Genomic DNA, 27,925 nt, shown 5'->3' with positions numbered 1-27,925 from the left:
TAATTTAACAGAATACCTGAGTCCTGTTAGTTACTCTTCCTTCTACTTTTCGTTACTGTTAACGTACGTTGATACAGTTGATTTAAAACGCTTCCGTTTTAAACAAAAAAATTACAAAATAAAAGTCTCACAAAAAATGCACTTAGAGTAATTCACACATAGTACACAAAGTTCACAGTTCACAATGCTGAAAATCTGTACTCAAGTAAAAGTACTGTAACCTTACTGAAATTTTACTGGAACAGTAATATAGGGATACAGGAATAGTAACTAGGGTTACTATAAGTTACTTTTCAGCCTTTTAGCAGGCATTCAACCAAAAGGGGTTTGTTTCTTCAAAACTCCTCTAATCTAAATCTCAAACAGAAGTCTGGGGACCATTAGAGGTCCATGGCACTCTGCCAGGGTGTCCATGAAAAGTTTTAAGATTCACTCAAATAAAGGATAATATTGAAACAAAAATATATATTTAAGCATTCATAGTTCAACAAATATAAATAATAATAATTAATCTTTAAATCTTCCTCCTGCCAGTCAAGCACACATCCCTCATTAATGGTGGGAATTGTCTGTCTGTCGGTCTGCTGCCTTTACTTTTAAAAGAGACATTTTTGGCCAAAAAGGAAAAAAAATTACAAATATTAAATTCCCTTTTTTGGAATTTGGCATCCATAGCTGGCCACGAGCCTCAACTCAAACAGCCACTGTCAGAATTTAAAGGGAAAGGCACTGAGCCATAGATGTAGGTTGTGACACACATTTTAGTTGACGAAAAAATTATTATTATTTTAATTCTGTATATAGGCTACATGTTATTTTACAATTTAAGAATGTTAAGAATCACTTAAGACTTACATCAATAAATATATGAACTTTAAAATGTTAAAAAAAGAACTCTTATTCCTTTACATACAATTTTGTTTTCATTGGTCTGTTTAGCCTTATTGGCTTCAAAAATGCAGATGAAAGGTTTGGATATTGAGTCAAATTGTAGGCCTACACAGTTACTAATTATGACTTTAAAATGACCTAAGTAGATTACAGTGGAATGCATAAGATTAAGATTAAAATTAAAATTACAGATTTAAAAAAAAGTCTCATTAAAGGACAAGGACACAAAAAACTACTTAATTACAGTAATCTGAGTAGTTGTGTTAAGTTACTGCCACACCTGCAAACCACATAAAGGTCTTTAAAATGTGATTATGGTGTTGAATTATAATTTTAAAAATTAGGTCCACTAGCTTTTCTATTTTTTTTTTTTTTTTAGCATGTGTCAAGCCTCTTTAGATTTACCAGCTGTGTTGATTGCAGCTCTTCCTGTTTTAAAGAACTATTGCTTAAGATTACAGTAAGATTACCACATTACCAGGAAAGACCATTAAATACTTTTTTTTCTCTTCTGTGACATTTCCCTGTACCCTGTTTAAGTCCTTCAGTAATCTCCTTTCTAATGCAAATCCAAATGCATTTTTAGGTGCTCTGGACTCGCCGTGCCGGGACTGCAGGATTCCTGCTCTGTGCATCTTTCCCTGCTTTTGAATGCCATATCGCCCACTCTCTCTGCCAGCCAGTCAGCTTCCTGCAGCAAAGAAGCCACCTCTGCAGACTTGGGGACATTAATGTCCCCTGTTTGGTCGCCTCTTCCTCTTGGTGTGTTAAAACAAGGATGCCTTTGAGCCTCCCTGTCCAGCTGCACAGCCACATTCACGAGCACAAACACTACCTCCCTGTGTAATCACTCGCCACCCTGAGAAATGACAGAGGGAGTTAAAAAAATAAGAAGAAAAGGAAGAAATCAGGGTGATAGACGTGATCTCGGGGACACTGGAGACCCTGGATGAACAAATCTGGTAGGGAGACGTGTCAGGATTCAACAATGTTATCAGACATCTAATGATTTCTTTTCAGGAACTGATTCTTTTGCCAAGTTCAGGCCAGAAAACTGCATCAAAAGTGACATTTAGGTGTGGCCTATTTTTTTTTTTTCTCTGTTGATGCTCTGAAAAAAGAACCGCAGATGTCGCTTCCTGGAGTACACTGATGGTGCTCAGATGATTGCTCATCACTATCTCTCTCTAACTCTCCTCCTCCTTCCTCTATGGGTACTGCATTTGTGCTCACTATTCTCTCTCCTCTCCCCTCCCCCTTGTGCACGCAAACACACACCGACACACACACACAGAAACTAATGTGAGTTCCCCTATCTGTCAGAGCCAGTTCCTCCATTTAAGATGCTGACTTGTTTATGTTGAGGGGACAAGTGAATGACTTTTGTTAGCTCCTGCTCTCTACTTTGAAGCTTCTTTGAGCATTTTTCTCTTAACATTTCTGCTTTGCTGCAGGCGCAGGGAGCACGTAGTTTGTTTGTTGCTGATTTGTGGTTGATAGATATCTTCAGATAGCAGAGGGAGTGAGAGGGAGGTTTACTGACACACAGAGAGTGCTTTAGACGTGGAGTTTAGTCGCTGACTGGTAGGTGGGCAGCCCTGACCCCCAGCAGCTCTCCATCCTGCGCCCGCTCTTCGCTGTCCTGGGCACATTAACACATAGAGGACACAGAGGAGGAGAAGGAGGAGGAGGAGCAGGGTCAACCATGGAGCTGTAGGGACACGCTCAGATGCCCGTGCGGATCACCAGTGGAGGAGGAGTGCCGCTGAGGAGAAGAGCTCTGCAATGAACAAGACCAAGAGGTAATTAAAAAGAAAAATCATCAAAACTGAGAGTCTGCCGCGCTCAGACTCACTTGCAGCTCAGTTTCTCTTGCAAGTGTGTGTCTGAGTATGTGTCAGCAGCAAGTGTTCTGTGTGCAGCGGTGATGTGTGAACCTTGAGGTTGTGAGATGCAGTGTGGTTTGTGCAAAGGCTCTTGACAAGTCGAAGAGAAATGAAGGCATTTAGTTTTATTTTCCGCCTGGTGTGTGTTTTCTGCCCTTTATTTGAATATAGACAGGGTGCAGTGGAAAGAGAAGAGAGAGGCTTTGTGTTAAAAGAAAGGTTGCAGACACACATTTCACACACACACACACTCACACACGGTCACAGCTAATGTGTTTGACCTGCATATCAGTGAAGAATATCAACACCTCAAATTATTTGTGTGTACTGCACACAAGCGAGCTCTGACATTCAACAGTTGTGCGTGCCTCCTGAGCACTGCCTGCTCACCTTTCCATGGAAATGTGTTCTGCTTTTCTGTTCAGTCCAGCTCATCTGCATTTACATATCACTTCATGGATGGTTGTTTTTTTTGCATTTGATCTTAGATACTGCTGAAAAACTACACATTTAGTAGCCTGTGTTTTCAGTGGTACTTTTTTTACTGCTGTAGTTGTGACCGCAGCTCTTATCAGATTGCCTGGAATGAAAGGGCTGTGTGTTGATGTTAAGGTAGTCAGACGTGTGCTATGTATGTTTTCACTACCTGAGTTTAAGGTGGACTGATGAAGTGGCAGCACTTCTGTGCATCCACTTCAGTGGCGAGGTTATCTCAAATCAGAAGTTACAGTTATGGTTTTTGACAACTCGTAATAACAAGCATTTATCAATATTGAGTTCATGAGAGCTGCAATGATTAATTGATAAGTTGTCAACTATTAAATTGATCACCAACTGTTTTGATAATTGATTCATCTGTTTGACTTTTTTTTTTTGGGGGGGGGGGGGGCAAAATTGTCTAATCTCAGCTTCTTAAATGTGAAGATTATCTGGTTTCTTTTCTAATCTGTGACAGTAAACTGAATACCAAGACTTTTAAGGACATTATCCGTGGGCCATGGGAAACACTGATAGAAAATTTCCGCCATTCTCTTACATTTTGTAAGCCAAACAACTAACAGTGATAATTTTTAGTTACAGCCCTACTCTTCACACAGCCATCACAGCAGAAGCAATGTAGACTAAACAAAAATCTTTAAAAACTCATGAACCATTTTCTCATTCGAACCCAGCCACCACCATAACTGTGTATTCACACTCCAACAACACAAATATAATCCTAAAAAACTAAATGTCTGTAAATTAGATGCAAATTGCTACATTCTGATCTTAAAAGAAATTTAAAAATGCATAAACTGTGTAATAATAATTGTGACACACAACACTGAGTGCCTGTGCTCATTCCTTGATGACGTCTTTGAAAAACTCGTTCCAGGTGAATAAAGATGGCAAGTGATCCAGAACGTTCTGTGACTGTATGGGACTTTCTCTTCCAGTCACAGTGGTTTACGGCCCTTTGCAGAGATGAATCAGGCGCACAAAAAAAAATCTTTCCCAGGTGTTTTGCAAGAGAGAACAGAGGGAATGACACTGATGAGAACAGGGTTGACTAGCACCTGTAATTCTACATCTTAAGTTATCATATACAAGTATGTATAGTGAATGCATACAGTATTACAAGAATTACTGTAGTTTAATTTTGTGTACTCAGAATTACTCTAGAGCTGCTGGATATGGGCAAAACAACCATCTGACGTCATCTTAGGCTTTGGGAAACACTAATCAACATTTTTCACCAAAGGGGGAAATTAATCAATAGATTAATCAAAAATGAAATCATTAGTTGCAGCCCTAATAATGAATATGTACAGTTTTATATTACATTACTAGAATTACTTTAGTTTCATTTCATTTTCAAAATTCTGGTTTATGCTAAATAATTACATAAATAAACTACTAGAATGCACTCAGTATAGCGCACATCTCTGCCAGGCAACCCAAAAAGAGTATTTGGATGTCACTCCTTTGTAATTACTAAAACTTTGATTAGTAACTGTAATTTAATTACATTTTTTTTTCTCAGTAACTGCAACAGATAACAATTGTATTTCTTTTGTAATGTAACTAGATAACTAGGTAACTAGTTATTCTCTAGCACTGTTGGTATCCTGTCAGACATTTGTGTGAACTTTTTCCATAATTTGCATATGAACTCTAGACGTATGGCCAAAAACACGTTTTCAAAGGTCACTGTGATCTTTGACAACCAAAATCAAATCAGTTCATCCTTGAGTCCAAGTGGTTGTTTCTACCAAGTTTGAAGAAGTTTCCTCAGGGTGTTTTTGAGATATCGCATTCACAAGAAAACATCATAATACCCTTGGGCCATGGAGCCATGACGTAGTTTTTTTTTTTTTCAAGGTTTTTCAAACACTGTGAGTCACAGAGATCCTTCAGCATACGGTTGAATGTGCACAAAAAATTAGGTTGATGGGTACAGTGGTATGTGAGATTAGCTGCAGACAAGCAACAGGTCAGTTGATCACTCGCACACGCAAGCAAACGCAAGATCCCTTCCAGACAAACACCTAGTGGAGATAATGAAAGATACTTCAAAGAGGATACTGATACATACTGTAATGCTGCCTGTTTTTAGTGGTTTCTAGTTTATTGTGGAATGAGACAAAGTGCGACTGTTGATGTGAGTGTTTTGGTACAGGAATTGATGCTAGGATGTGTAAGTGTTTTGGTTGCATTATTGATGTTAGATTAACTGTTCTGCTGAGCTGCATGTGAAGAGAACTGTCTTAACAAGATGCTAAGATTCACAAATTATTTAAAAAATGAGGAAAAAGAAAATAACAAATACATTTTGTGTAAATTAAACACCTTTGTAGAATAAAGGTGTGTGTAGTTGTACAGGTAGGACTTCATTGTCTAACACTCCCTTACTTCTTCTTCTTCTTCTTCAGAGGTTCATGAATATTTGTTGCAATTTTTGTAATGTTAACTACAATGGTTGTTACAGTGACTTTATTGTTGGACTGAATGGATGAATGGCTCATCGCAGTTGATGCATCCTCTCGATGCAGAGAGGAAACAAGAACGCAGGTTGTGAGAGGGGAGAGCGAGAGAAAAAGAGCAGCTCACAAACAAGGCCTTCAAAGGGCCTTGGCTTCAATTAATCAATTAAGGAAAGAAAGAGAGGAATTTGCATATCCCCCCGCCAGTGTGAGAGCGAGAGAGGGAGAAAGGGGAGGTGGGGGTGGGGGCGCACTGGATCCGTCGCCAGGAGTCCTGACACGGATGGGAAAAGGAGTGAGTGGGGGATTTCCAAAGAAAAAAAGGAGAAACAGTTTCCAGAATGGCTTGAATAGAGCAAGGATGAAGGAAGAGGAAAAAGTGGGTGAAGGAGTAGTCAGTCAGGAAGTGGAAGGTGTGGAAGGTCTTCCTAAAATAAAATCAGTGATATGAGAAGAAAAAAAACAATTTCTTTGAGATTTTTGTCCTTATATATTCTTTTACACTGTCATATTTCAGCAGTCATATGTTTCCATGGATGCATTGCAATGAAAGGGAAGGGATAATTATTGAGTTTACCCACGCTGTGTGTCTGACTCTTAGGAAAAAGGTGAAATGCAAATGCCCAAAACGGTAACTTCAGCTGTGTTCAGATTTGCATGGGAGTTCAGCACATGCTGACTGTATTTACCAACAGTTCTTTGTCTCTTAAGCAGCCAGAGTCATGACACAGAAAAGAGATCACTGACTGCTGTGCTGTGCGTTACCTGCTCAACAATCTGGGGGGGGAAATTCCCTGACAAACGTCATGACATCAATAGCATTTCCCCATCAGCACTTCTGTTTGTAGTAGCGAGCGTGTCTCCTCATCAGTGCGACTGCTTTGACAGACAGAGCTGGATTCACTCTGAGTCAAAGAGAGAGATGACAATGAGTCGTAAAGGGCACTGAGATAAGAAAACCATCAATTGGAAGTCAGAAAATTAATCGGTCAAATGCACAATAATTAAATAATCATTTATATGTTTTATTTTCATTCATTTATCTCATTTGTTTGAACATTAGAAAATACAAATATGTAAAACATACATAGAGATATTCATGGACACATTTTACGGTACACACTTAAATGACAAAGTTATTCATCAAGTAGAAATGCAAAGCATATACTCATATCACTGTAAAACACATTCCATACTTTTGTGTTATGGACTGTTGGTCACACAAAATCAGTGGTGGAGCAACTGATCTTAAGTACAAATCTGAGGTACTTGTACTTTGCTTTAAGTAGTTATGCAACTTTATAACTAACATCTCAGAGGCATATTTAGCACTTTTTACACCACTACATTTGTCTGTCAGCTTTAGTTACTAGTTACTTTTTGACATTCCTGTCAAAATGTGATGAATATTTGTGATAAACTGAAGAATTAACACCTATGTGTGTTGGGAAAATTATCCTCCTCCTTACGCATCATTATAAAGCTTAAAACAGCTCTTTTTCTGACACCATTAAAACATGGTTCTCACAGAACAGCCATGCCACCAAAATATAAAGATCTTATAGAATATGATGCATTGCTGTAGAATAAACAACTCAATAGTATATAAAGTAGTTAAAATTAGCTATACTATCTATACTAGTAAAATGCAACATACATATCAGTGCAGCAGAAATATTAATCCAATCAGATATAATAGTAACACACAGGGACCATTTTACTGCAGAATGAGTACTTCTTAGGTACATTTAGTGGATTATACATATGTATTTTTGCTGAGGTAACATTTTGAATGTGAGACTTTTACTTGCAGTGGTGGATTTTTACAAAAAATGATCTGAATACCCTTTTTAACCACTGCACAAAACAAACAAAACAGACTTAATAGGTAGGCCCAGAGGCTTAATGGATAAGAGAGCAGCCTGTAGAATTGGGGTTGTGGGGTCGAGTATGTTAAATTACATATACTACGCTTAATTTTCCTCCGGAAGAACAAATACTTTGAATTTGCTCAGAATCAACTAAATGTCAAAGAGTGTAAGAAAACAACCTTGTTTTAAGTTAGATTAAAAAATACTGTCTGCCCTTTCTGAAATGGGTTTCTGGGTGTAAGAGGTAATTTTACACCAGTAGTAATTGGTCCATTAATTTTTTTGTCAATCAAACAAATTTTCTGTGTCATTTATAGCAGTAAGTGAAGAGTCTTTGGGTTTGGGGCTGCTGTTTGGATAAAAGAAGCAATTTGAAGATGTCACATGGGCTCTGGGAAATTATGAGCATTTTTAACAATATTATTTACAAAATGACAAATTACAAAGGTGCCTCAAAGGGCATTTTTTTTACAATCTGTACAGCAAACAATAAAGGGAGGTTCTTTAATGATAGAAAGATGTATGTAATCCTTCAACTTTTTCAGCATTTGATGAGATATGAGGTGTTCAGTGGACAGTGTTGTAGAAGGCGACTGGGGTACAGATAAAATGAAGCGAGCCAGCATCGTGTGCTTGTTTGGTCTCTGCACGTCGCAATGCTTACCTACCCTCACCTCATGTAAAATAGCTCACACTGGTACAAGCTGTGCTGTTTAGTGTTAGTGTTTTGAATTCAGTGGCCAGTCGGTGTAATGAGGCGGAGAGGGGGAGGAGGAGGGGGAAAAGGAGGAAAGATGGGGTTTTGTTGCCCAACAGGTTTCCAAATCGGCCACCTAGATAGAGTTTGACTACCAGGATGCAGAGAGATGGGGTCATCACTGACACGACACCCCTCCCTCATCAGGGTTTCTGAATCGAGGCATGGCTGAGGGGTAAATGTATTGTGTGATAACTGTGACGGCTGGATGAAACAGCACGTAGAGGCAGGACAGCAGCTTGTGGTATAAATAGACCAGTGAATGTCACCCTGTATGCCTGTATGAAAGTGTGCGTCCATGAGTGTCCGTTCATGTGTTGTACATAAGGCGATGTTTTTCTGTGACCGGCATGTGGATGCATTGTGTATGTTGAGCTCTTCATTACATATGTGTGAGTGCGTGTGCTGGGGAAATGAGCCACACACAAGCACAGGTTAAGAGAAGGGGATGCAGATCTGGTCATTCAGGGAACTTGTCGCCAGTTCTCTGAATTCAAAGCATTTCCTGGTAATGTCATCACATTAGCTGCAGTATAGAGACCAACAGTTTCACAGCGTTACATAGTACACCCTGTCTCTACGGACGCATGAGGACACAATGAAAAACACAAGCACAACAGTGAAAGTTTCAGCACTTCTTTAAACAATGACCAGGTTTCATTTAAACTTTGGTTTCATTTCAAATTTGTCAGGAGGCTTGTGGATCACACCTTTTACCCCAGCTGAAACAAAGATACCACTATAAATGTGAAAAGTAGCCTGTGAAAAGAGTCACTTACTGGTTATTGTGAAATACAGTCAGACGTTGCTAAACTGAGCCCCTGACCTGAAGAGGAAGCATTAATCGCATCATGGGAAGAAGTGTCATTTGTCTTTTTAAGGGCATTTGAAAAGCCCTTAAAGGTCCAGTGATTAAGATTTATTTGCAGAATATGGCAGAAATGGAATAATAATAGTCACAGCTATGTTTTTATTAGGGCTGGGTATTAAAATAACCCAGTACGATACCTGCGTTTCCTTTTTGTACCAAGATCTAGAAAAAAAATTGTAATTTGTATGGTTTTGCTCGTGCAAGCATTCTTTAGTATAATCCAATGTGTGATTGGCCCACTACCACAGCAGCTAAAACCCCTACAGTCCGTGTCGCGGTGAAGCCAGGCATGGTGTATTTGACAGAGTTGACAGTTCAGTGTGCCAAAGCGCCACCAAAATATTTGACAGCATGGCTGTATGACATGCTTGTGGCATTTGATGAAAATATATGCATTTCGAAAAAGAAAAACCCAAAGTCCAGTGAGCATGTTTCAAAAAATAGAAAAGGTAGCACATCTCAAAGTCAAGGAGGACAAAATGCTCTCATTTCACTTATTTATTTGGCTGTTCCACAGAGGCCGCCGTCTTGTACCGCCATGTTCCTACAGTAGCCCAGAACAGACAAACCAAACACTGACTCCAGATATGGTCTTTTGCATTTTTCATGAGTTTCGCTGCCCCTGTAGTTTCTTCTACATGTTTGGAAGGGGAGGGTGAGGCAAGGTGTTTGCAACCTGCAAGCTCACAGCTAGATGTCACTTAATCCTACACACTGGTCCTTTAATGATGATCCAGAAACAAAGTAATGTCCACTTACAACTCCTTCTCTTATGTTGGTTATATATTGTGCACCTATGTGTTGTGAGGTGTGCTCTTTGCTTCTCAGATAGATTATTTTTAGAACCCCGAGGAGGTAAAACAAATCAGTTTTTCACAAGAAGAAAAGATACGGAACCAAACAGTTTATTCTGGCAGAACTGCTTATTTTTCCTTCTTCTTTTCTTTTGCATTTCTCAGCATCCTAGATGACAGTTACACTGGATTATAACACTGTTTGTATATAGCATTCATACATATGTTGTAGTTTTTGTCCACAGTGAATGTTGTTCAGCAAACTAAAAAAAAAAACATGAAAACATGTTGCCCAGTTTTTACATGCAGCCTCTGTCTCCAATGTCTTCTGAACACAACATCGCAGAAAATAATACCTTTAGCTACCACATATGTCACAAAATGTGCTGCACTTTTTTGCACTGAAAGGACCTGGATTTCTGAGGAAATGCTGGAGAATTACATTGGCTTGCAAATCAGTATTGCTGCAGATGTGGGAAAAAAGTTATAACACTGATCTCTGATGCAAAATGCAATATACAGTTTAAGGCATGCAATTATACTACAAAGGCATCGGCCATGAATTAGCAACATAGACCAAATTTTGAGGCTTGAAATTTTGAAGCCCCCTAAAGGGTCGTCTGTAATTTAAAATCACCTAACAAACAGGTGTGTTGCTATGTAAGTATATATATACCTTATTGTCTAAGTAAGGGATAATGCACAGCGAGTGGGTCATTACTGGGAAATAAACCCCAACAAAATATTGGTTTAGAAAATTATTTTATTGTTTCCGCTAAGTCCTCCAGTCTATGATCAGAACTGTGTCCATAGCAACAGAATGTTATTCATAGCAGCGGCCTGCTATTCAAGAATAACTGACCACAGAATGCCGTAATTGACTAATGAGAATCAAGTACTCAATAGAGCCTTTTTGGACCAACGTCATAATTAGTCACGGTGTCACAGTGTTAGCTGGAGGCAAATCGAAAGAAAAGGCCACAAAACCAGGCTAACGTGACCTTTCTGTGTTGTTGGTGGCAGAATCAAAGTAGTAATGCCTCAAAATTAAAGTTTTACCACATATCAGCTGCCCATCAACAAAAAACAATGGAAATATTCTCACACCTATTTTCTTTGTTAAACAGAAAAATGCAACTGGTCACCTTCTGTATTCAAGTTTTTCTCTTTTACCGAAATGCAGATGAGCTTTAATTCCCTCAGTAACTCTGTAAAACACAGTTCATTTAAACTCTTTAGACACACAGAAACAAAATAAAACTCACCCAACCTATCTTGGGATATGAGATGTGAAAACAGTCTATTTCTACATTCTGTTTTCTGCTCACTTTTCCTCCAGGCTCAGCGCATGGTACTCTGGCCAGCAACAGCGTCCTGAGTCGGAACAGTGACTTTTATTTTGCAGACCATGAAATTAGCCAAATAAAATTACAAAAATTGCAACAAAAAAAACAAACAAACAAAAAAAACCACAGCCAGCGATGAAATCAGCCAATCGTCAGTGTATTTGTCCAATTGCCAAACCCTATGGCAACACTCGCAGTCCTGGAGAGTGGTACATGTGTAATAGTGTAAGTGACTGTGTTTAAGGAATTTTTTGGCCTCCAGCTGCTCTTTACCCACAAAAAATTCAGGTTAACCAACAGAAAAGGGGCCTATAAACCAATGTTATAATAACATATCGGTCTTCACTTGCCATTGCATGAAAAGCGGGAGGCTTCAAAGAAGATGGGTGTGAGTGTTTGGAACCAAACGTGCGAAAACTATCATAACTTAATAAAAAAAAAAATTGTAAGCATTGCAGGTCAAAAAATCTGTTGCACACCTGAGAAGTCTTGTAGGTGGAGGGTTTACGTCTTGTTAAAAAGAAAAAGAGACCTGCACACTGTCTTCACTTGCTCAAAAAAGAACACTTAAACGTTTCAGTCAAGGACCTTCTTGAGCAAAGAAAAAAAATGTTGTGCATCTGTCTGTGGCTGAGCCAATTCCTCTTCCTCCTGATCCTGAAAGGGGGTTCCCAAAGGCGGCCCTTAGAAACATTTTGTGAAGCCCAGAATGTGACATGAAATGTATGCACTATATTTTAATCATCTGCAGTCCATTTCAATGCTTTCACTTTCAATAGCCTACATTTAACACAGTAGTTGCCTACTGTGACCCATTAACAAATGTTTGTAAGGTTAGGATTGACAACTTGTAGAAAGCTACTGATTGAGTGGCAACTAGTGACTGAAGTTGGCGATTTTGATGGACAACTTGGCAATTTAATCTGGATTGTTAAAGAGAAACAGGTGAATTTGGTGCTCAAGTTTTTTTTTATTACTAGTCATTAGACAAGTTAATGGGATTTCCTGTGCAGCCTCAGTCATATGCTACCTTAGTCATCAAAACTTTGCAAACCATGGTTTTATACCATGCACTAAATGTTTGACGCTCAGACTAGATGATGCCAAGTCAGTGACCTACATGACAAATAATTAAGATTTTGTGGACTGTTCTGTTATTATTTGTCTGCCAAGCTGCTTCAGGAAGAGAAACACAGAATGCTATGTAGTTGTTTGCAGTTGTTCTGTCAGTGTGTGATAGTTTTACAGCTGCAGCACTGTAGCTCCGCTTATCAGATGTGGGGAGCTGCATTTCCTCAGTTGCTGACCTGCACCACTACTTCACCACACTCTGCTCTACTTATTTCTATGCTACTTATACTCCCTGTCTGTGTCTGATTCTCTCTCTCTCTCAGGAAGCCCAAACTGGTCCAGCGGAGGAGGAATACATGTCCCAGTCCTCAGGACATCAGCCGGGCCCTGCAGAGCCCCAGCTCTGCTCCCAGTGCCAGTGCTGCCAGCCTGGATGAGCTCATACAGCGCTGCCTAAACTGCTTTGGTCAGTCTCTGTCCCCACGTGTTTGCTTGTGTTCCCAAAGTTTGTCATGTGTCTTTACTCTTTATCACAACCAGGTTATATAAATGAGGGATGAGGGAGAGTGAGGGGGGAATCCAGGGTGAGAGAAACTGACAGGGAGGGGGGGAGTGAGAGAGACAAAGGGCAGTCTCATACAATCAAGCTTTGTTCTGTTGGGCTGCTGAGGCCAACCAGCTATTCCCATGCAATGTTAAACTATACAAACCTCTCTCCTCTCTGCCTCTCTCTCAGTGGTCTCACTCTCTTCACTGGACTGTTCATCGAAATCACAAAAAACATGTCCGGACGCAGATAGTTTATTTTAAATTTGAAGAGGTTTTGGAGATTTTTGGAGTCCTGCTACCACCACAACAGAAATTTCTTTCGTGGTGCTCAAAGATTGTAAAGTGACTTTTGAAAAAGTCGATATCCAAAAATAATCTGGACAATCAAACACTTTTCTTAGGGAATGTTTTTCATCAAAGGTAAATAATAATAATAATAATAATAATAATAATAATGATAATAATAATAATAATAATAATAAGAAGAAGAAGTAGAACTGTATTTGTATAGTTCTGCCAACAAGTTGCAGTTTACATCCATGTCTGTCCAAGACATTGAGGGAATTTAATTAAAGGTATTAAGTTTTTGTTTGTATTCCAGTGAATAATTAGAGCTGAACATTATGATGTCACAGTGAGGTTGACCTTTGACCTTTTGCATATGAAATGTCATCCTCATCATGTTATCGTATTAGATATTTGTACGCAATTTTCTCATAATTAGCAATTGAATTCTTGAGTTATGGCTGAAAAATGTGTTTTGTGAGGTCACTGTGATCTTGACCTTTGACCTAATCAGTTCATCCTTGTGTCCAAGTGGAAATTTGTGCCAAATTTTAAGAAATTCTGTCAAGGTGTTCTTGAGATTTTATGTTGGCGGTCTGGTTGTACTGAGCTTTTGAATCATGTGTCCTTACAGTAATACTAACAAGGCCCATACCTCAAAACCTCATGTACAGTAGCAATAAACATGCTCAAGTTAGCTAATTAGCATGAACACAAACGCACAAATTATTGTGGACCAACGAACTGACAGAGCAGCCTGCAGAGCTGCTGGTTGTGCAGCTAAAAAGACAACTTTTGTGATGCACTTAGATTTCTAAGAGCATTAAGTATGAAATGTGTTACAGCTGATCACATGCATCCACATGTGTCATTGAATATAAGAGATTTGCTGTAGGCAAATATCTTTTTTTTTTCTCTATGTGGGTCTGAAAAGGATCAAAAGCTGGTATTGACTGGGTGGAAAATCTCCAGTGCTACTTGGTTTGAGTTGGTCAGTATGTTAAAAGTGATAAGTAGTCATATCAGTGTAAAGCTAAGTAATACACTGCTGTGGACGGGGTCACAACATAATGTATTTTAGCCCCTAAATAAAGGCCCACTGAAGAAAAACAATACCAGTTTAAATGTATGCTATATTTAGAATATTTTCACAGCTTTACCTTTCCATCAGATGGCCTTTTTTGACAGGAAATCAACATTATATAAGCCAAATATTGCTCTCTCCAATGCAACCAAAACAGTATTTTTACCTTGCAGAACACAAGAGTTGCTGGCGTACCACTGCCTTGTTTGGTTAGCTTGCTTGTGTTATTGTGTGACTTTTGATAAATCCAAACTTTTTCTGAGATAAGTCCCCAAATGAGAAGATAACATGCCTGACATGTGGCCAGAGCATGTCATTAAATATTTTAAAATAATCTAAATTCAATTAATTCAAGAGGTTGCCTGCTGCAGGGATGGCTTGTGGAGGTGGGAAAAATTGAAACCTAGAAAAGTTCAACTCTCGCTGCATTTTTGCATTCAGACGTCAGAATTTCTTGTCAGTTTCCGACAAGCCACAACTTATAGGAAATATTTTTTTTAAATTAGATTGTCTAAAACTGGGGTGGCAGCAATTGTGGCAAAGCGTCTTTTAGGGTGGCAGTTGCAACCCCACGCCACCCCTATTAGTCCGCCACTGCTTACGTAAGTGTGGTTTCCTGTCAGAAAAGACAAAAAGGGCAAAGTAAAGTGATGAAAATATTCTAAATATAGCGTATACTTTAACTGATTTTGACATTTTTTGAGTGGCTAAAATATGTTTTGCGGCTGACCCTGTACACAGCAGTAAATTGCTTAACTTCTTACACTGGTGCTCCTGCTGCTTTTCAGCTGCCATCTACTGTACTGCCTGTGAATATGTATGAAGTACTTCAGACAATTCTACTTCAAAAAAATATGAATTATCTCCTTAAACAACCCAGTGAGAGGCACTGCCTTTTAAAGTTCCATTATTAAATAAATAACACAATGTATGGTGAAAAGGCACATTGTATTTTAGGTAAATTATTAAATTGTCAAGACCTTTTTTACTTTATTTGCTTGTTTCCACTCCAGGTCACAGTTGGATGTATATCATACAGTAGGAAAAAGGCAGGAAAACTAATGGGGCAGGTTGTCATTGCTTTGCAAGGTCAGCACAGACAGACACTCGCACCTACATGAAATTTTTAATTTTCCAATCCACCTGTGCTGCATGTGACAGAAAAACAAAGCCATATGAGCATCTAAAACCCCCTCAATTTGACCTGAACTGAACCGAACTGAACTGCTTGACCACTGAGCCACTATGCAGCCCCCACTTTGTGTTGTTGTTGTTGTTGTTTTTAACCCTGTTAATCCTCCTTGTGTGAAATGAACTGCTGTGTTTTGGTTGCAGATTCAGAGGGGAAGCTTTCCAGCCCCAGAGGGTCCCAGCTGGTCCACATGACCCTGATGATGCACAGTTGGGTGGTGCCGTCTCAGATGTTCGCCCAGAAACTTCTCACCCTATATCCTCCACTGTCACTCAGTGCGGTGCTGCAGTCCTGTCGGTGCACTGCTCCCAATCACATGTCCACGTTCATTAATCAGATCAGTGAACAGGCACAGCTTTGTTTGCACTCCAAAGCAGATTTGAAGTGTATATCCCTGCTGGTGTTCAGTGTGATGTTGAGCCATATCTCCACAGTCAGCGTGTTTAGATCCTTGACTCTTTATCTCACTTATAAGGATTGTCCCACAGACAAGAGAGGACTGAGACGGACGCAGATCTGCCACCTTATCAGGTGAGTAAGGACACCAGGCTCATGAGCGTGTTGACTGACAGACTGTGACCGAACTGGTTATCCTGCTCTGTTTGCGGGTAGTAAACATATTTTGTGTCGTGCTGTGTGGCAAGGCAGTGGATCAGCCAGTTCCCGGCGGTGTTCGAGGCCGACCCCCGCCTCGAGCAGACCATGGGGGACCTGTGGGCGCTGGTCCGCTCAGAGAAAGAGGAGATGCACCCGCAGCTCATCGATACCTCCTGCTTGTGAGACACGTTTTGATTTCACTCACCATCGTGCCTTGGGGGGATTGTAGTTTGCCCTTTTGGCCATGACCCAATCAAGTTTTTCTATAAATAGAAAAAAACAGTTTTTCTATAAATAGAAAAAACGTCTATTTTTGTCCTGTTGCTTGGCTTTCTTTTCCTAGAAGCCCTCATGTGAACATATTCCAGGCACCCTCACCCTCTGTGAAGAAGAGAAAGGTGTCTCTGATCTTTGACCACATGGAGCCGGATGAGATGGCTGAGCACCTCAGCTACCTGGAGTTCAAGAACTTCTGTAACGTTTCAGTAAGTACAGTTAACAACTTCTCTCTACTTGCTGTTTTTACTGTAATGAGGCCTCATCCTGTTGACGTGACTTGCAGAGATGTTGTTGCTCCCAAAAGAAACACTCAGAGTGGGTGAGAGTGCAAACCATCAAGATTTGATAACACGCTTAACAAGAGCTGAACAGTTAATCGAAATATTGACAAGTGCAACATCCAGTTCACCGCAATTTTTTGATAAAGGGTGAAATGTCGCAATGTACCATTATATATGAAGCATTGTGTTGCTGCAGAGATACCACGGCCTACAAATCATATTCTCTGCACATAAGGGAACATGCTGGTTTGGTACAGGCCTCACCTTTTGCAGATTGTAAACTGGACAAATACAGATTAGAGTACCAGATGTCATGTGTCATACAGCTATAATAATCAATCCCCTGATAAAGACATGATACTATGGCAACAATTTATAGTTAATGAAAAACAATGTGAAAAAGACACGCACATCCCTGAACCCAGTGGGTTGGGTGCTGGATCACAAAAATACCTGGAAACAATCCGCACACCGAAAAAGCTCCCATTCAGAACATTTATTGTAGTTTATGTTCCTCAGTTGCTGCTCATGCATACAGAATCGTCACCTTAAAAACCCATCATGTGTCACATTATTGCACAACATGGTATGCATGTATACAAATATTTGTATACATGCATACCATGAGGTGTAATAATAGCAATCTGAGGAAGAGCCTATAGCTTGAAACATCACGCCAGTTTATAGTTAAAACATAATTGTACTTTACAGTCAAGCAGGAACATGTAAGGTAATCATTTATCTCTCCATCTTCAAGTAAATTTGCAAAGTGTGGCTAAACAATCAAATGCACTGACACTATATTTTAGAGTTTTGTGCAATGCAGAGACAGTTGTGCATGAAATGAAAGTCAGTATTAAGGCGGCTTCAGCAGAGTCACCAATCATGGTGGGCTTGTGAGACGACGGGTCGTGTACACAGACACTTCCTTTATAGGCACACACCCTGACTGAAAGGGACGCAGCGTTTCTACTAACTAATTGTTTGTCTCCTTGTGGTAGTTTCACGCCTCTTTATGGTACCTTTGTGTCTCTTTTGTTGTTTTGTGCCTCCCGGTTGTCATTTTGTGTGTCTTTGTGGTACTTTTGTGCCTCTTCAGTTGTTTTGTGTGTCTTTGTGATAGTTTGGTTTCATGCCTATTGGTAGTACTTCTGTGTCTCTGGTGTTGTTTTAGTCTCTTTGTTGTACCTTTGAGTCTCTTTTTGTCATTTTGTGTCTCTTCATAGTTGTTTTTTGCCTCCTTGTTATAGTTTTATGATTCTTTATAGTCCCTTTGTGTCTCAGTAGTTGTTTTGTGTCTCTCTGTGGTCATTTTGTGCCTCTTTGTGGCACCTTTGTGTCTGTTTGTGGTCATTTGGTGTCTCTTTTTAGTCAGAGATTGACTTTCACAAAGAAATGTGAAAGTCGCTTCAATATCTTTGGTGTCAGACTTTTGAGTTGTCACATTGTGAGAGATCCCTTTGGCTGGTGCTCGATACCCCCCTGCAGCATAACTGCAGATACAGATTCTTGTCTAAAAAAAAAAGTGAACAAAAGCAAAAGTACATTCAACTTCTTTACTAATGTAAAAGTGAAGAAGTACAGGCTCTGAAATGCACTCAAAGTATAAAAGTAAAAAGTAGCTCTCTGTGGAACAGAGTGTTTCTGTGCAAAGCTAACTGAACCTCACCTTTTTTCAAGGAATCGTCTTTTCTGAGTTATTGACCATTTTGGTTGAAATTGGTCTTGATGTTGGGATGGTAATGTGCAGTGACGCAACATAGAAATAATCAATAATTCCCCTCAAATGCATTAAAACTAAAGCAGTTTTGAAAATGTATTGAGTAGAAAGTACAGATATTTGTGTTAAAATGTAATGAGTAAAAGTAACAAGTTGAGCTGAACATTCTACCCAAGTAGCAAAGTAAAAATACTTGATTACTTCCCATCCCTCTTGTACACCCGAGTGAAAACGGCGTTAAACTCGACTTGTTTCCTGCCTGACCGCTGCTCTCTGATTGGCCAGTTTCTGGACTACCGCAGCTACGTGGTGCGAGGCTCGGTGAGGGACAACCCTGCTCTGGAGCGGTCGGTCATGATGTGTAACGGAGTCTCCCAGTGGGTGCAGCTGATGATCCTCAGCAGACACACAGCCCAGCAGAGAGCCCAGGTCTTCACTAAGTTCATTCATGTGGCTCAGGTAAACTGGCTGAGGGATCAAACACGGCTAAGAGGCTCAGAGGGATTTTTGATTGGCTGCCAAGAACAACTTGTTTTGGTTTTGTTTTTGGTGGGGGGAGAAAATGACGCCCTGTGCCGTTTCACACCTCACAGTCATTCGCTCTGCTCTCTCCTCAACAGAAACTTCGATCTCTGCAAAACTTTAACACTCTAATGGCGGTGACCGGAGGCCTCTGTCACAGCTCGATCTCCCGCCTCAAAGACACGTCAAACCTGCTGCCTCCTGACATCACTAAGGTATTTTAAATATTATTCATGAATCACGCTACCTCACCACAAAGCTGTAATGATTCAACTCATCTTGAACTTTGACATTTTTTGACTTCACTGTAAGGACTAAAAGGGCGTAAGTGACATTTTAGAGCCAAAACCAAAAAATAACCATACTTTATTAAATTTAATCTTTAATATTAAAACTTCTTCAACATGTGGACGACAATATAATGAGTGGAAAATATTTTTATTTTTTTATTTGTAAGAAAGGCAAATACTCCATTTTGGAAGCAACATTTTACCTGATATACAATATGAAAAATCTATCTGATGGAAAAACTGAAGAAATAAATTACATTAATTTATTAAAAAGTAGTTCAAACAGTAATTAGTTCTTATAATACAAAATATCATATAAAATTATCCACCTATTCATTGAATGTAATTAATTCTGTTTTGTGAAATAACCAATTGGAAATAGGCCATCAGGTATCTATCTAATAATTAGTTCACTGAATTAAAATTAATTACATTAATCCAAGCCAAGTAACCTCAACTCAAAAATAGAGATATAGAACTATATTATATATGCAAATACAGCATATTTCATACAGATCATGTTAGTTTCAGATTGATTTGAAATAAGTTAATTGCATGTTCTTTATCAGTTTACTTGTGCATTTCTGTACCTGCACTCTGTGTGTGTGTGTGTGTGTGTGTGTGTGTGTGTGTGTGTGTGTGTGTGTGTGTGTCCTTTGTCTGGGTCTGTGAAACTAACACAGTGTGTGTGCAGGTTCCAGAAATCAGTATAAGTTGTTATATAATTAGAAGAATAATGCCTTTTTATATAACAGCAAATCGGAGAATTATTCTCTATAGGTCACATTTTCACTTCTTGTTTTCTTTTGGGGGACAACACAGGTTTGTTTGTCTTATCTTGATATCAATTCTTTCTCCTTAGTTGTTTTGTTGTGCACATACCTGAAACACTACAGAACTAATAGGAACATCACTTCTCTTAACTTGTTCTCCAAATATATAATACAGCAGTTACTGCATATTGTGATAATCTTTAATCTTCATAGTCATTTTATTTTTTGTATACGCCATCATTACCTTAGGGACTGCAAATGACAATTAGCCTGCATGAAAATCTAAATCTGGCACATCTGGCAATTTTTTAAATATATTTCTCATTTCATAACTATCCATGTGAGCTCTGTTTGCACTGCTTTTTTTAAAAAAAATATGTTTCACGTTTTATAACAACAACAACACATATGAACCTGCACTGCTTTTAAAATATTTTTGCAATGTTTTGCACATTTCATGTGTTCTTTTGTATTGTACTTTTTACTCATTTAATACTTTAGTTTATACTTTACCATGAATACTGATGTACCTTGTTCTCACAGTCATATAATTATTGTTCGTATCTTTATTCTTTTTTATTGTATTGCTTAGTTTTTTCTTTATTGATGTCTAATCTAATTTACCTGTGGGGATAAATACAGAGCTACCTACATACACAGTTATTTACCCGATACACTCAAGTGCTCATGTTAATTCATGTGCACTTTTCCCTGTTAAACAAAATAAACTAAGTTTAATCCAAGGCCATCAGCTGCATACACATGTATTTTTGGTCCAAATGTTCTTATTTAATCACTTAAATGTATATTGCATATATTTATGGTTAAATTAATTTAAATTAAAGTCTGAATAACTGACCACAGAGACACATGACAGGCTTGTTTATCGATCTTTGTCCTCTTTCAGGCCCTGAGTGAGATGACGGAGCTGCTCTCCTCGCGCAGCAACTACGTCAACTACCGGCGGGTTTACAACGAGTGCAGCGGCTTCAAGGTGCCCATCCTGGGCGTCCACCTGAAGGACCTCATCTCGCTGAACGAGGCGCTTCCAGACTACATCGATGAGGACAAGATCAACCTCAGCAAGCTGCAGCACCTGTACAGCAACATCAACGACCTGCTGGCCATCCACAGCTGCACGCCACCTTTCGAGGCCAACAAAGACCTCCTGCACCTGCTCACGGTACAAGACAGAAACTGGGACGTGATTTTTGAGATATTTAGATAAAAAGATTCCACAAAGAACATCTTAAATTATGTTCTTTTAATGCTTCAGCTCTCTCTAGATTTATACTACACTGAGGATGAGATATATGAACTTTCATACACCAAGGAGCCCAAGAACCCTAAGATCCAGGTCAGTAGAGCTTCATACTACTCTTTGAAGTTGAGCTCTATCTAACGCTACCAGGTTCACACTTGTTATAACCTCTTTTCACATGAAGTGGGACATTTGTGTTCTCTCTGTGGGCGTAACATGTTCTTCAAAACAAAAGCACAGACTCAGAGCTGAAATACATCAAAATGAGCCACATCAAAGGGCCGTACGTTAGGGAAGCATGTTATGTGGTGGGTGTGCTTTTTTTCCTGTTTCTCACATGTGCAGTCAGTCCTTTGTGTCTCATCACTACGTCTGTCGGTCCACAGCCTGTAACTCCGGTCAAACCGCCGGTGGTGGCGGAGTGGGGTTCAGGGGTCACCCCCAGGCTCGACCCTGACACCATCTCCAAACACGTCAAACAGATGGTGGATGTGAGTATGTGACTCTGCACCAACCTCCCGTCTTTCACTTCCTTATTACTCGGCAGGCTAAAGCAGAACTAACCAACTGCTCCCCTGACAAGTGCAACTGAATGTCTGATTGCTCTGTCGCCCCCTGCAGTCCATCATGAAAAACTACGACCAGAACCAGGACGGTTACATCTCACTGGAGGACTTTGAGAAAATAGCAGCCAACTTCCCCTTCTCCTTCTGCACTCACGAAACTGACAGGTGAGGAAGCTGCAGCACGCACAGAGGCTTCTCACAGTGTCAAAACAGAGACAACATGAAACAACATGAGCTGTTTGTACAACCCTCATCTCTCTCGCTCACTTTTGTGTTGCACTTTGGAAAATTTCCTGCTCAGGGAGGGACAAATCAGCCGTGAGGAAATCACCTCTTACTTCATGAGGGGAATGTCTGTATGTGCCAAGCTGGGCTACAACTTTAACGACGCGCATAACTTTCACGAAACAACGTATAAACGGCCAACGTTTTGTAATACCTGTGGAGGCTTTGTGAGTATCCATTGTATCCATTTTATGTTGTAAATAAATGACAAAACTGTAGTATCACATGTATCATGTCTGCCTTCTTGTAGCTGTGGGGAGTCATCAAACAGGGCTACCACTGTAAAGGTAAGACTGCAATCAGAAGTGACAAAAGTTCACAGTTTCTGTTTCTGTGCAAAGCTAACTGAACCTTATGTAAGAACATGAGATAATCTTTCTTTAGCGCCACAACAGGGAAATTTTCAATTAGGGTGACCAGACTTCTTGAAAAATTCTGGACAGTCCCCAATTATGTGCAGTTTTCCCAAATCCTGTCCCAAAAGTTAACCGTTACAATAATAAATAATGAACATGTGACTTTATGAAAGATTCTGATCAAATCAGTCAAATCCTGCTTTTAGTAATTACAGAATGTCCCATTTTTGTAAAATATGTAAAAGTATTACTGATGCGTCTATTGCAGTGATCAGACAATCAGTGCAACAGATACTGCAAATAATACACTGAAAGATGTGTATGGAATGACAGCAGTTCTAATTAACGTGGAACTATTAATTGAAATACCATCCAAATCTCAACATGGCCAAGAACAGCATCCAGAATTGCAGAAATTGCACTTCCCTGACAGAGACAGAAAGACAGAATGTCTAACAAAATACCACCGCAAATAAAACACTGTGGTGCCACCAAAATATTGAACTCCGTGAAGTTAAATGCGTGATATATTAAGCAGAGACAGGTCGTTCCAGAGCAGAGCAGTGGGGATGCATGGCACTTCATATTCAGTAATCTTAGACATTAAGGGGCAGATCTCTTTCCAATAAACTACAGATTGCTGATGTTATTCTGCCTGTTTAAACCAAAATGGCAGAGAGTACAGCCGCCACGGTGGGAGGAATTTGTGATAAAAAATATCTAAAACAAATGTGTTTGTAAGTTCCAATCTTTTCTGTTGAAAAATGACTTAAGGTCACCTGTCACCTGTGCCAGGACACTGCTTCAAATCACCCTTAAATTTGAAACTGATCTTTATAATATAAGCAACAAAAGATGTTACTCTAATTTATTTATTTTAATCCTTCTGACATGACAAGCCCACCCCGAATCCCTGTCCCAAATTTCACCAAATCTCATCTGGTCACCTTATACATCATATTAATATAATTCAAAGACTATTAAAGCTGCTACAAAGGACTTTCATGTTGTATTTGGACAAAAGTGGTAGTGTTTCCACTGTAATAACCACAAAATATAAGTCATATAGCCATCAGTATTAAATTGAGACTGTTTCATAAACTCCTTGTAGTAGCTTTAAGTAACATTTGTTGCCATGCTGTGTGCTACCACTTTGTTGTTACTGTATGTTTACTCTTTGTGCTCCATACCATGTGATCATGGTCTTGAGTTTTCTTACTAATCTCCTGTGGTGTCTGGCCAAAGCAGATCATTCTGGTTTGAGGAAGTGATCTGGTTTGCGGTGCTCAAAGCACAGAATCCACAGACATATTGTAATTTGAGTGAACTGATCCTTTAAAGTAGTAGTGTTCCTGTTAAAGTCTGATCATGTTTTCTGTCTGTCAGACTGTGGGATAAACTGTCACAGACACTGCAGAGATCTGGTGGGAATGGAGTGTTTGAAGAAACACAAGAACACAACCGGGTCCTGCCCGTGCACGCCGGCCCCCGACTCCAGATCCAAGGTCAACAGCTGGAGTACGTCCTTTAACAATCATGTAGTCACACCTAAAATTCCCCACCTTTGTAACGACCTTGAACCCGGCGCACTGATCACTTATGTTCTCTGTCAGGCTCAGAGGAGGAGGCCTTTGTCTTCCCGCAAAGTAACGAGACAGAACACAACAAGGGCTCACCTGTTTGGAAAAATAACGCAGGTGATTCGGCGCTGTCGGACCGCTCCACTCAGACAGATCCTGGGGTGTGGACGCCCGAGAAAAGAGACAAGAGGGGAAACCACCACAACTCTCTCGTACACGTGTCCACAGAGAGGAAGGTGAGTTCCTGCAAGGTGATCAAACAGAGTTTCTTACGTCACAAATGTTCATGATCGCAGCAACTGAAGAAACAAGTGTGTCAATTCAATGTAAATCTTTACAACATGTGGGGAATCTACAGTGATTCATATGGGTTGGACATTTTCATGGTGTTGCAACAGGAGCCAATAAATGATGAGTCAACCACAAATACTGGCTGTTTGGAGTGTAAATGTACTACTTTAAACAACTGTCCTCACTTTTGTTTTCCTGTAGACTTGGAACACAGAGAAAAAATCTGTAGATTAAATTCCACTGGTCTGACAGACAATCATGAAACTTCTGTGTAGAATCTTAAGATAATTTATCATCATACAACGTTACAGGGCTAAGAAGACCAAAACATAATATATAACAGCATATATAGACATACATAAATGAAAGTTCTGTTCCATTCAGGTCAAACAGAGTCAGGGTGCTTTTATCGTGCATGCTGGCTCACTGGAAAGGCTCTGCTACACGAAATGGAACTGGACATTAAGCAGTATTACTGGTAATACCTGTGTTTACCGTGCTGTTTCACATCAGTGACTACATTTACGTGCACACTATCATTCGGAATATGACCATGTTCTTAATTTTATACAGTTCATGTAGACAGCACATTCCGTTTAAATTGTTTAGATTAGGTCTTAATCTGGATTCTGATTAAGGGGTCTTTGCAGTGATGTTTGCACAAATGTGATTTTAAGATATTTCAAGGACCTGTGCCCTGTTTATGTACATATAAATGCTCTGCTAATAATACAAATGAATATTCTTCTGAAATGAGCCATTCTGCATACGTGCTTTTTGTACTTTTAAGTATATTTTTATGCTAATACTTTGTGCTTTTTCTGAAATACTTGTAACGGTATTTCTGTATCACAGTCCTTTTACTTAAGTAAAAGATCTGACTACTTCTTCCACCACTGTTTGTACTTGACATGAAAGAAATGGTTCCTTGCACTAGTTACGTGATTTATTGTCGTTGTCCTTCTCCATTATGTCATTTTGTGAAACCTTGCTGCAGAATAAATTTCCCCTAGTGGGACGTTAAAGATAGCCTTAAAGATAAGATAAAAGGGTTTTTCCACAATAAAATATTTTTTTCTGAGCTGGAGAACAAATTATCTTGGTGATAAATTTGTCTTTTTGGTTTTGCAGGTCAACACACTGCCACACAGGAGCCGAGGCTCCTCCATGCCCGTTTCCTTCCTGCAGGAGAAGGTGGAGGAGCTGCATCTCTACAAAGACAAGAGTAGAGAGCCGGACTGAGAGTTTCCACCCTCTAACATTTCCCCTCATGGACAAAACATCCAGACACCACCACGTCTTGGACAGACCTGTGTCTGACTGGTGTTGAACTGATGAGATTTACTGGCCATTCACGTCAGAATACCAGCAATTATACATGGACTCTGTCATGTTTCAAGTATGGTTGTGACATGTTTTTAATATTTTATTTTTGTCGGTCTCATCATTAGTTTGGCTTATTGTTTAGGCTTCAAACATCAGTTTTCCTCCTGTAATTTATGAACACCTCATCTTGTTTTTAGAACAGGTGCCTTGGTTCTCTGGTGCTAAGATTCTACACAACCTCAATCCATAAGATCATTTCTGGCAACAGTGATTAAGGGTTTCCTGATCTATTATACACATAATAAGTGCAGGGTAGGAAATTAACACTAACCTCAACAAGTGTCTGGTTAACTAACTATGGCAGCTACATGACAACTCTGCTCACAAATTTGTAAAGTAAGCTGTCAAAACATTATAATTGGCATTTTGTGGCTGTGGGGTGAGTGATACATACATACCACAAGACTATTTGTCATTTCTTTACCAGTAGATATTGCTCTTCCATTTATGAGATATGAATTCCTTTAAAATCTCTGGTTACACAACCCCTATTCCAAAAAAGGTAGGATGCTGTGTAAAATGTAAATATGCATTGATTTGCAAATCCTTATCAACATATATTCAATCAAATACAGTACAAAGATAAGATACTTAATGTATCTTATCTGAAAAACTTGAATGTTATTTATAAATATACACTCATTCTGAATTTGATGCCTGCAGCTTGTTTTTAAAAAGTTGGATCGGGGCAACAAAAGACTGGGAAAGTTGTGGAATAAAGACAGATGAATTGCTAACAGGTGAAACTATCATGACTGGGTATGAAAGAGGCGTCATCAATCATTTGGGCGGGACGAGGTTCACCACTCTGTGAAAAACTATGTGGGCAAACAGAAATGTTTCTCAACACAATAATATTGAAATTTTCAGAGACTCCAGAGAAATCTTTGCACCTAGAGGGCAAGGCTGAAAATCAACATTGAATGACGGTGGCCTTTGACCCCTCAGGCAGCAGTGCATTAAAAACCAAGATAATTGTATAAAGGATATTACATGAGCTCAGGAACACTTTGGAAAACTGTTGTCAGTAAACACAGTTTGTTGCTGCATCAACAAATGCAAGTCAAGACTCTACCATGGAAAGAGAAAGATCAACATCATCCAGAAACACTGCAGACTTCTCTGAGCCTGAGCTCATCTGAGATGGACTGACGCAAAGTTGGAAAGTGTGCTGTGGTCTGACAAGAAAGATTATTTTTGGAAATTACGGATGTTGTGTTCCCCTGGGGTAAAAGGAAAAGGACCATCCAGATTGGCACTTGAAAAGCCAGCATCTGTGATGGTATGGTGTTGTGTTAGTGACCATGGCATCATGGGTAACTGTCACGTCTGTGAAGGCGCCACTAATGCTGAAAGGTAAATACAGGTTTCAGAGCAACATATGCTGCCATCCAGGCGACATCGTTTTCAGAGACGTCCCTGCTTATTTCACCAAGACAATGCAAGACACATTCTGCACGAGGAACAACAGTGTGGTTTCATAATAAGAGTCAGGTACTAGACTGACCTGCCGGCAGTTCAGACCTGCCTTTGAAAATGTGTGGTGCATCACGAAGCACAAAACACAACAAGAGAGATCACGGACTGTTGAGCACCTGAAGTCGTATATCAAGCAAGAATGAGAAAACTTCAAAACTTTCAAAACTTCAACAATTAGTGTCCTCAGTTCACTAACACTTAGTGCAAAAGAAAATGTGATGTATCACAGTGCATCAAATTCAGAATGAGTTTGGTTTGGTTTTTTTGTTTTGTTTATCAGTTTTCAACATTATCAACATTAAATATCTTGTACTTGTACTATATTCAGTTGAATTTATGTCAAAAAGGATTTTAAGATAATTTTTATTTACGTTTGACCGTGTCCCAAATTATCTGAAATCAAGTTCATGTCTATCTGGTTAATGTCTTAGTTATATTTTCAGAAAATTATCATTGACATTTCTATTACTGTCACAAACAAAATTTATTTGTGTTAGAAAACTTTGTCGACTCTAGTTTGGTTGGTAGATGGTGAAAGCAGCTTGTGAAGGCTAATCCATTTGCTGGCACAACTAACAGCAGACAATGTTTATTTCCTGCCCTGACAACATTTTTGACTTTCAAACGTTCATTCAAGGTTCAGCAGGACTGCACTGGAACCACACGTGTGCTCCAAAATCTGCATTTTATTTTTAGCAA

General features: G+C 39.4%; 1 protein-coding gene across 2 annotated transcripts; it reads left to right on the top strand.

Moving 5' to 3' along the window:
* Positions 1-1,776: 1,776 nt before the first annotated feature.
* Positions 1,777-26,275, top strand: rasgrp4 (RAS guanyl releasing protein 4). Of its 2 annotated transcripts, XM_084717470.1 has the most exons (16): positions 1,778-2,693; positions 12,774-12,916; positions 15,704-16,091; positions 16,205-16,336; positions 16,501-16,642; positions 18,723-18,896; positions 19,058-19,174; positions 20,930-21,205; positions 21,299-21,379; positions 21,670-21,774; positions 21,905-22,014; positions 22,151-22,301; positions 22,385-22,421; positions 23,877-24,008; positions 24,104-24,306; positions 25,493-26,275. In XM_084717470.1, exons 1-16 carry the CDS (start codon positions 2,677-2,679, stop codon positions 25,601-25,603), a joined length of 2,319 nt encoding a protein of 772 aa, XP_084573596.1. In that variant the 5' UTR covers positions 1,778-2,676; the 3' UTR covers positions 25,604-26,275. The 2 variants fall into 2 exon arrangements, with proteins under 2 accessions (XP_084573597.1, XP_084573596.1); XM_084717471.1 differs by lacking the exon at positions 21,299-21,379 and having other exon boundaries at positions 1,777-2,693.
* The last annotated feature ends 1,650 nt before the right edge of the window (positions 26,276-27,925 follow it).

The sequence above is a fragment of the Lutjanus erythropterus genome, chromosome 4, assembly GCF_056507025.1.
Source record: "Lutjanus erythropterus isolate fLutEry1 chromosome 4, fLutEry1.hap2, whole genome shotgun sequence".
Classification (NCBI taxonomy): domain Eukaryota; kingdom Metazoa; phylum Chordata; class Actinopteri; order Lutjaniformes; family Lutjanidae; genus Lutjanus; species Lutjanus erythropterus.
The sequence above is the reverse complement of the archived record's forward strand: the minus strand, read 5'-3'. Positions and strand labels throughout refer to the sequence as shown.